This window comes from Juglans regia, chromosome 9 (assembly GCF_001411555.2).
Source record: "Juglans regia cultivar Chandler chromosome 9, Walnut 2.0, whole genome shotgun sequence".
Lineage (NCBI taxonomy): Eukaryota > Viridiplantae > Streptophyta > Magnoliopsida > Fagales > Juglandaceae > Juglans > Juglans regia.
The window spans coordinates 21,211,941-21,222,492 of NC_049909.1; the positions used below are offsets into that span (position 1 = coordinate 21,211,941).

The window sequence follows — 10,552 nt, forward strand, 5'->3', positions numbered from 1 at the left end:
CCTGCTGCTCCTGCTGCCACCCACAGCCACACTCAGTCATGGTCTTCCTTCCTAGCTAACTCACCCAACTCTCCTCCCCAATCACATTACTCATCATACTTTCATACCCAAATACCTCCCCATAATTAAACCCCTTTTCTCTCTCTCTCCTATATACAATTTTTTGCTTCTCTTTCTCACTCGGTATTAGTTGCCCTACCTAGCTCTGCACCTACATTTTCCACTCCTGCTTTCTTTTTCTTTCTGCGATGGATAACTAGATGTGAAAAAAAGGGATAAATTTTGATCTTTTATGTGAGAAATCGAAAAATGAGAGTGAAAGAATTGCACCCACTTTGCTGTATCTCGCTCGAGAGTCCCTGCGGTAGCCTCGGCGATCAATCGGCGGAGGTCGCCGCCTCCTCGCTGTCCAGGGCGAGGAGCTTGCCGGCCAGTCTGGCTTCGGTTCCTGGCGGATCTGACGGCAATGCAGGACGATCCGAGGCCACGGTCGCCGGAGTACTACACAAGTGGACCAATTATGGTAAAGGATGGAGATCCAGGTGGTTCCTGCTGAGGAATGGCGTCGTTTCCTACGCCAAAATTCGGTACCCTGAGAATCTCAACCTCCTTTCGCCGACGACCGACGACGTCAGACTGATTGGAGACATCTCCACTAATCGGCTTTCGAGGATGGACAGTGGGAGACGGAGGCACGGGAAAACTGTTGGCATTGTCCATCTCAAGGTATAATCATATTCTAAGAAGAATTTGCGAGCCATGCATCGCTACGTTTTGGTTATTTTGGCGTTACTGCACAAAAGCATAATTTCCATCACAGGGAAGATAAAGATCCCCAAGAGTCTCTAGCAATCTTGCCAAAAGATCAGAAAGATTTCGATCAACCTTGTCACTTTTTATCTCTTGAGATTTTATTCCCCTCTGGTCCTGAATTCTGCCAAGGAAGAAAATAAAAAATAATATAATGAAAGAGCAAAGAAAGGCTCTGGTATCCGAGCGTGGGAAAGTATGAACCAGAGGTTTCTGGCACTTTCTCTCTTCGCGGGGTTTGGTGATTTCGATTTCAATTTCAATTTTCAACTGTTTTTCACAGTTTTAACTGGATGTCAATGTATAGTGGGTCACATCAGCAGGTGGTGAGAGTGTTTGTGGATAGGCTGCGTTGGAGGCCTACGTATTATCCTGTGGTCACATCAGCGGTCGAACAAGAACTGTGTTGGGTGGCCTTGATCTGTCTCTATCTCTCAGAAGTTCGTTCCTTTGAATTGGTCTTCCCCATTTTTCTTTCTTCAATGGCTCAATTTCTTTCTTCTGAGATTCTTCTATATCCCTTCACAATGTGGTCTCATCGTTGTTTAAATCCAGTCGCCTTTTCCTTGTTGTAAAACTTCCGACACTGTTTCTTTACTCAAGGTGTCGAGGAAGCCGAAGCTGTGTTTGTTCTTAGAGTATGATACTACCGGCAGATGGAAAGACGTGAAAGCTTTTTATTAAATTAGAGAAAGTAAAAGTCGAACCTTGCTTGTGATCGGACGGTAGAGATCATAAGTTTTCTTTCTGTGCAAATGAAGCCGAAGTGGGGTTTTTGTTTTGTGGGTTTGCTTTGATTATATTATGGGGTTAATTGCGGGGGTCTGAATTGTAAAGATACATGAATTAACAGAATTTAAAAATGCAGGGAACTTTGAGAACATCTCATCACTGTAGCATTTTTAAAATATTGATTGGAAGTATAAGCTTAGCACTGTAGCAGTCCGATCAGATTACTCCTCATCGTATTCTTTCTAGCTTCTTTAGCCACTGAAAATTCTGAAGCTTTTAGGTTTTTGGTGATGTTTTTAGGGTTTTTGGTTTGGGTTTACCTACTTGGATCTGTATGCCGGCCGGCGTGGTGAAAATACTGTTAGTGTAGTTAGGAGCTTGGTGTTATATTACGAGTCAGAACTTTGGGCTCTACTAATTCAATTTCATGTGTTTCCAGAATTTATATCACTTTCTAAGGTACTTGTAAAAAAAATGTCACTTTATAAAGATAATTTGTAGAGATTTTTTTGAAATTTTTATTTTCATTTAGCAGATCTCATCATTTCGGGAGAGCAAGTCGGACGACCGGCGGTTTTACATATTTACAGCCACAAAGACCCTTCATCTGAAAACTGATTCGAAGACGGATCGGGTGGCTTGGATACAAGCTTTGGTCTCAAGCCGGAGCCTATTTCCACTTCGACCGCTCACTGACAATCTCTCCCTTATACCAAAGGATTTGTCTATATCAACAGAAAGGCTCAGAAAACGCCTGCTTGAACAGGGAATAAACGACAACCTGGTAAAGGATTGCGAGCAGATCGTGCTTTCAGAATTCTCTGAAATTCAAGGACAGCTTGAACTTCTTTGCGAAGAACGATCCAATTTGCTTGACACTTTGAGGCAGTTAGAGGTAAACTGGTGATGAGCAAACCATTTTAACCATTTATTGTCGCGAATTGTCGTCGTCCTCGTCCCTTTCTTCCCTGTTTGAAATCGTTCTCTCTTAACCTTTTCAGTTTTCATTATCTACTTATTCCACTTACTCATCTCATCTTTATTCTGGTCGTGCTCATTTTATGGGCATTCTTTTTTGGTTGGGGGGTGGGGCCAATGGTGGCGTAGGAAGCCCTTGATCCTCGATGGTGTCTTTTTGGTTCGTATTATCTGTGTATTTTGCATTATGAAAAATCCATTACATTTTCTTTAAAAATATCTATTCTTCCATTTCTTTATGAAATGAAAATTTTAATTGTAGAATTAGCTTTTTTATCTACTCTATTTAAATTTTTTTGATAAGTAAAATTTATCTACTCTATTTAATTTGCATGTGCAGGCAGCTAATGTCGAACCTGAAGCCTCTGGAATTCATGATAATGATTACCAACTGACAAAACATGAGTTTTCTGGTCTTGGGCGTGGAAAATACAGTGGTATATATGATTTATGTTGCTTTTAATGGCTTTAATTATATTCTTCTTACGTATTAGTGAAATTTTAGTTTGGTTGTTTGTGGCAATAAGACAATAGTTCATTCTACTTACAAAATAAAAAAATAAGACACTAGTTCATTCTTGAGTGAGCAGATTAAGTTCAACCTATATCTTTGCTTGAAGTGCATTATGATTTGACAGCGCATTTCGCTTGAATTATGTACTTCCTTCACTCACTAAGCTTTTAAAGCGAAGTCTGCCTTCTGCGAATTTGTAAGCGCATATAATTTTTATCTCCCTTTTTTATAGGTATGTCAGTGAAAATAACCTGTACATAGATGTCCTTGTTGAATTTCACCTTATGTTCAATCCTTGTTGAAATAACATTTATCTGTTTGCTGTTTTTTTTATCTACTAGTTAAGATCATACTGGTCTATTATTTAGAATGAAAATGGTTGTAGTTTGTAAAAATATTTTTGACATTTGATTACTTGTTCATGGAGTCCTAGGTAGACTCTCTCTCTCTCTCTCTCTGTTAGTCAGAAAAAAGATTTCCGACTTGTAGTTCTTAACTTTGCCCTTGGTTGATTTAATAAAAAATGATCGAAATTTTTGTTCAAGTTTAATTCAATGCCATGCTGATGAATTCCTCAATGAAGTCATCCGTGGATGATGCATGGATAATGTTGCCAATTTCCCAAAGCATGCGAGCATTAACATCTAGGTATATATTATTGCTTCTTAGCGCGTCTACATGTATCTTGACATCTTATGGTTTTATAGAATGCAGCACGACTGAATCTTCTGATGATATTGAGAAACAAGAACTTGAGGAAGTGTCAGATGGAGATGAAATGTCCTTTCATGACACAAAAGAGTACTTTATTGAACCTGCTGATGGTTGTGGGCCTACAAAAGTTGTTTTGAATCACCTGGACAATTATAGAGAGACTGAAGATTTAATTAATGCGGAGAAAATGCATACTAAGAAAGAAAGTCCGAAGTCCGGACATCTGAACTTTGAAAGGCGAACAAAGCTTCCTGATCCAGTTGAGAAGGAGAAAGGGGTTAGCCTCTGGTCTATGATCAAGGACAATGTCGGAAAAGACCTCACACGCGTTTGTCTCCCTGTTTACTTTAATGAGCCAATTTCATCTCTTCAAAAGTGTTGTGAGGACATGGAGTACTCTTTTCTTTTGGATCAAGCATATGAGTTCGGAAGAGAGGTCAGATTGATGTACATTGCTTATTTTTGTGATAATTGATATTAACTATAAGTTTATTGCTGTACATATTACTTGCAATATGAAATAATGTGTTTGTGCATAAGTAGTTTTACAGTTAGTATGTGTAGGCATTCCAAGCTTGGTCTTACTATGATTTTGATTTTTCCACGCTTTCCATTAGAAGAGCCTTACAACTGTGTGAAGCCTTCCTGATCAATTGTGTCAGTTACCTATATGTCTTTGCCCTGTAGTCCTTTCAGGTGTGCAACTTGGATTGGTATGATTTGGTTCCAGGAAATTTATGAATCAAGGAGAAAATTTTGGTTTTACAAAACACAGCTAAAAAATGAGTGGAACTTGTGACTGACATGAAGCATCAGGTTCAGTTCCATGGGTCCCTTTTTATGCAAAGGGAAAATGAACGGATTACTAGCGTGTTAGGGAAAGAAAGGGGGTGATATTGGAACAGATATAAGAGAACACTTATATTTGAAGTGGCATAAAGTTCTTTGTAGATTGAATGTGTGGTGGATCTCTTTTTTCATATTGTGGCCTATGTAATTGTAATGTTTCAATAGAAGGCCAAAAACAACATGATCTATACTTCAAAAGGACTAGTCAATGATATAATTGAAGTCCCATTGGAATCTTATAAAGAGCAAAAACTTTTCCTTCCCAAGTAATGTGGGATCTCATTCGCCACCTATTCTTATCCTTATCATATGAGGTATCACAGCAATATTATAGGACATATCATAATAAAGATATTATACATAAAAAGTTCAGTGTGGTTGGAGTTGGATAACTTGACCCCCTCCCTCAAGAACTGCTTTGAATCTTTTGGCTCCAAATCCCAAAAGCGATTCATTCCAGGACCAACCAAACGAACCTGAATTAATTGGTTTGATTTGGGTATCCCAGAATTGGGTTGCTCCCCTGATTCCATTATTTTTAGCTTCTTTTACATGTTTAGTGCAGTTAAATGCTTCATGCCAATTAAAGGTTATAACTGTTCAGAACTTTGTTGAATCTGACGATTTGAGTCACGGGCCCACATTTTGTAATCAGGGGAACAGTCTCCAGAGGATTCTGAATGTTGCGGCTTTTGCAGTTTCTGGTTATGCTTCCTCTGAAGGTCGACACTGTAAACCATTCAATCCTTTGTTAGGGGAAACTTATGAAGCTGTCTATCCTGAGAAAGGAATTCGCTTCTTCTCTGAGAAGGTACAGTAAGTATCCAACTATTTGCTTCCTATCTGAGAAAGGAATTAAACTTTATTTTGATTAAAGCATAAAACAGTGGCTAATTGAGTTGAGGTCAAGATATGATTATAGTTTCAGTCAATCTGGCTTCAAGAGAAATTCTCTAATTTTGATAAGATATTTTTGTTGGAAGTTCCTCGACAATAAATGAGAAAATTTGACTGATGCAGCATTTTCCAGAAGCTGTGAAAAATGACCGGTTATAAATTGCAAGAAAAACATTATTTGGGATTGAGTCCTCTGGACATTAAAAAGGGTAGGTGGCACTACCTTTATCTAAAGGGGCAATCAAATGACTAAATGCAACAGATCACTATTCTTATGCATTAAAGAAGGGGCTTCTATTTAAACTCGCTAGAGGAAAAAGACTTCTTTTCAGTCTAATGACTGCATTTCATGACAAGGAAAACTCCATGAAATTTTCTCTCGGGAGTGTGAAGATTATGTTTGGGGATCTCAGGAATGGTGAAAGAAATAAATTAATTAAATGTGAATGTCTTCTTTGAGGACTTCAGAAATACGAGCAGGATGCACTATTCCTCTCCTTATGAAATATGACAAGGAAAATTTTATAAATATTTTCTCTAGGAAGATTGAAGTTTATGTTTGTTCTTGGGAATAGTGAAAGAAAGAAAGAAAGAAATTAAATTGTGAATGTCTTCCTTGAGAACTCGAGAATATGAATGGGGGGAGGCACAAGTACAGACCTTTGCATATTTCTCTTGTATGGTCATGTATGTGGTTAATCAAGCCCTAAGTGTACACTTTGATTATATCTTACTAGAAGTATGTAATCGCATAATTGACTGTAATTTTCAATCTAAAATAATTGGATAATATGTTGCTCAAAACAGGTCAGTCACCACCCAACACTAATTGCCTGCCACTGTGAAGGAAGAGGGTGGAAATTCTGGGGTGACAGCGACCTCCACACAAAATTTTGGGGGCAGTCAATTCAGCTTGACCCTGTTGGAGTTCTTACCTTAGAGTTTGATGATGGTGAAATTTTCCAGTGGAGCAAGGTGTGTACTGCTGCTTGTTTGTGTTTGTGCGAAATAACTGCTAATTCTTTATCTTAGTTGAAATGTGAAATGGGGCTGCCTTGTCAAGATTGATATGGCATCATTCTTTTTGACATTTGGTCAGCTTGATTATTGATTCAAAGTTCAAACCATTCAAATACATCTTCGGAAAACAATGGTTGAACTTTTGCATGTTGAATAAATTATTAAATTAAAAGCATCGAGTATGTGGTTTCAACAATTGTCCTCTCATATTTGTTCCCCTTGATCTATTGAACATTACAATTAGAAAAAGCTGACTTAAAATATGTTAACAGAGATGATGCCTATCGATCTTGGTGGGAGTTTCTTTCTGTCAGTTTATTCACCTTCCTTTTCCATTTATATTTTAGAGATATTCTAAAACATGATCATGCTATTCATAGGTCACTACCACTATATATAATCTTATCCTTGGTAAGGTGTATTGTGGTCACCATGGGACAATGCACATACGTGGAAATCGTCAATATTCATGCAAACTCAAGTTTAAAGAGCAGTCTATTCTTGACCGAAATCCTCACCAGGTTTGTAATAAATTCTATTAGTTGAGGACAGCATTTGTGTGGTTGCATCATCAATATTACTTATCTTCTCGAATTATCTGGAAAAATGTTATAGAAACTGTTAAGAGTTCACTACTTGGCCACCCTACTTCTGCATATGGGTCTACATGCTTTGCCACTTGTCAGGATACTAGATTCGTTAAATTGCATCTTACATCTACACAGGTACATGGATTTGTTGAAGATGCTATGGGAAAAAAGGTTGCCATGCTATTTGGAAAGTGGAATGACAGCATGTATTATGTGAATAACGATGGGAGTGGCAAGCCAAAGGATTTCACTCCCTCTTCTGATGCATCCTTGCTATGGAAAAGGAGCAAGCCCCCTCCTAATCTTACTCGATACAACTTAACTTCATTTGCAATTACATTGAACGAGCTGACACCTGGACTGCAGGTAAACATGATTAATTAATTCACCATTTTCATATGCATTTTCACTTTCCTCTTATGCATATCTAATTGTTTTTTATAGTTGTCTGATCCTGGGTATTTGATCACGGATTAAGGAGAAGCTTCCACCCACGGATTCGAGGCTTAGACCAGACCAACGGCATCTGGAAAATGGAGAATACGAGAAGGCAAATTTGGACAAGCTGCGTTTGGAGAGGAGGCAAAGAATTGTATGCCTGGATTCTTTCTTCTCAACTCCTGCACAACTATCTTATCTTCATTTTCTAGTTTTTGCTCTAGTCTTCTTTGATTTTTACATTCTGAAGACAAAAAATGTTCAACCACGTTCCAGTTTCTTCTTGTTTTGCTCATGTTGTTTCTTTGTTTGTATCCTTGCCGGGAAAATGTGTTGACTGTTAAATTGAAAATTCACAAAACATATTGGCAAGCATATCTAGCTTTAGGCAAGACCTGATTTATGTGGGACACTTGTCAAAGCATTATTATTTTTCTTTCATTGCTGATCGATCATGCTCCTCATTGTTCAGTCAAGGAAATTACAAGAAAACGGGTGGAAGCCCAGATGGTTCCAGAGAGAAGGTGAAAATGGCTCCTTCTGCTATGGCGGCGGATATTGGGAAGCTCGTGAACAAGGAAAATGGAGTGGATGCCCAGATATATTTGGTGAATTTAATGAAGACCTTGTTGATCTCGTACAAGTGTGAAGTGTCATGATCATAGTTGAGGTGTGTGCATTCTCGGGCAAGCGATGATTTTAGTTTCTTTACTTTTATATCTTTTGCTCTTACATTATTAACAAACGTGTATGTGATAAAAGCCATTGAGTCTGATGGAAGCATCATAATTGTAATCCGAGCTGCCTCATTGTTTATGCTGAAAGGGAAATCCAGAGGCTGAACAATGGTTGTTTCTCTTCAAAGAAAGTTCTAAGAATCTGTCTAAAAAAAAAAAAAAATCAGCTTGCCCACATCATATTTATTCACCACTAAAGGAAAATTGCATTTTATGATGAACTTTGGTTGCTAGAACTGCGTGGCTAATGGTGGGGATTGTGTTATTGATGATGCAGGATGAACAGAAATCCGTTACCACTGCGAGATGTCGAATTAATTGGGCAACAAATAGCCTCGTTGTTCTCAGATAGAGCTTAGTATGAAGTTGGTGAACGAGATCCTCAGAGGCATTAAAAAGTACTAAGCTTTCAAGTCTGCTTAATGGTTAGACCGGAGGCCTCTGATATTTCTTTTTTTTTTTAACATTTTCATTATCTGCAGTGGGGGATAGTTTGTGCAATGTAATCACACACATTCTCTCTATCTCTCTCTCTCGATATACTTGTCAAACCGTACTAGCCAACTGGCTAAGCTTTTATTTCATATTCATTTGTATCCCCATCTTTCATAAAAATAAAAGAAACAAGGTTGTATACTTGTATTCTTCCCATCATTTTGGAAGTGTTGGCTATTTAGACCAAGCTTTCCCCCCCCCCCTCCACCGTCAATGTGCCAACAATCTACCAGTAAATCCGGAAATGATGGAAGCTGATTCAGGTCTCTGGACCTTCTGTTCTTCCCTCCATGCTAAACAATTCTTGACTTTATCCTTCATGCCTCCTTATTTCATGGGGCTCAATTCTCAACCTTATTAATCGTAAGTAACGGAGGGAAGTGCCATTAGGCCCAAAGGCTGTTCGGCTCTACCAATCAATCTTGTTTTCCCTCACCACCAACACATCATCTCGTTTTAAAGCCGGTTTACTTTCGCAGATCTCAGTGACTTTTTAGCCTGATTAGAATGAGTAATTCCTCCACATCTTATCATCTTGCAGCATGCAATTCTATTTTTGTGCATTTATCCAACTGGCCTGCCCGAGAAAACATTGATAGTTGACTACTCGTTTGTTAATTCGTCATTAATTATTTGAGCCTTGCCCAATCAAAATCCCTTTATACCCAGATTTCACTGCCAATTAAATGGAATAAGCTTAATTTTAGAGTTGCTTTCTGACAACCAAACAAGGCTGGAGATTGGCCTTGTTTAAGTAACATGCGTTTTCTCCAAATAAAGAAATAATAATGACGAATGCCTGGCGTGATTATTATTTCTTTATTGATTTACTTTGCATGACTGATTTTAATTGGTCTCTTTTAAGAGATATTTTATTCTTTAAGTCGGTGTGTAGAGTACTCATGTATCTACATCACTTAAATGATAAAATTTATTTTATAAATTAAATTATATTCGTGTAATGTTTAATACACAGACTTGATTATAAAGTTTTTCCTCCAATTATTGGGATTGTTGCGTTATTGAGAGAGAGAGGACCACTTTATTCTTTGTTTTTGGTTATGGTGGATGGCATGGCCCTCGATGCAGGTAGGTTGCTTGCCGGTATCGGGACAAGAACCTCAAAAAAGAAAAAAAAAAGAAGGGCGTTCCATGTTCTCGATGTTATAAAGTACTGGCAGTAATGTATGTGATGAGATCATGAGACGATTACCCCCAATTAGGATTTGGCGTGCTGTCGTATTCTTTATTATTCTATCCACAGTTCTGCATGCATGTGTCCTTAATATCATGATATTATTGGCCTTTTCCTTTTCTTTCTCCTGTGCCCATATTTGTTTATAAATAGTAAAATTCTGAATGAAGGCGATTTGTGGACGAATGCACACCAATCCATCCCACCTGTACCGTTTAGTGAAATGGTGCCTTTTAATTTGACAATGAATTACGTTTTTGGACTGAAACGGCGATAAAAATGGAAGAGGGGAAAAACGGTTTGTTTTGAGGTAGGGGAACCTCTGTGACCTTCGCGACGGCAATGCGAGAGTCCAGAGTTATAGGGCGGCGAAGGAGGAGGACTGGGCAAGCTATTTCCTCCGTTGCTGGCATAGCCATTACCTTTGTGAGCATGACTCGTTGGCTTTCTTTCGCGGAAAATGAAGCAATTTTGGACTTATATTTTTTCTTTCATCATAGCATTTTGGATTTTTCTAACAAGATTCAAAAGCCACTAAAAACTGGAGTGGCTTCTTTTCTATGTTGAAGAAAAGACTCAATGT

The 10,552-nt window shown here is 38.3% G+C and overlaps 1 protein-coding gene across 7 annotated transcripts; it reads left to right on the forward strand.

The window, feature by feature from the left end:
• On the forward strand, positions 1 to 8,938 carry LOC109013117 (oxysterol-binding protein-related protein 2A-like). Of its 7 annotated transcripts, none has more exons than XM_035694109.1 (11): positions 1 to 726; positions 2,075 to 2,437; positions 2,861 to 2,957; positions 3,742 to 4,184; positions 5,253 to 5,408; positions 6,302 to 6,469; positions 6,895 to 7,035; positions 7,240 to 7,470; positions 7,577 to 7,696; positions 8,015 to 8,212; positions 8,557 to 8,938. In XM_035694109.1, exons 1-10 carry the CDS (start codon positions 310 to 312, stop codon positions 8,189 to 8,191), a joined length of 2,313 nt encoding a protein of 770 aa, XP_035550002.1. In that variant the 5' UTR covers positions 1 to 309; the 3' UTR covers positions 8,192 to 8,212; positions 8,557 to 8,938. The 7 variants fall into 7 exon arrangements, with proteins under 7 accessions (XP_035550002.1, XP_018850630.2, XP_035550004.1 ...); XM_018995085.2 differs by having other exon boundaries at positions 2,078 to 2,437; XM_035694110.1 differs by having other exon boundaries at positions 2 to 726; positions 7,583 to 7,696.
• The last annotated feature ends 1,614 nt before the right edge of the window (positions 8,939 to 10,552 follow it).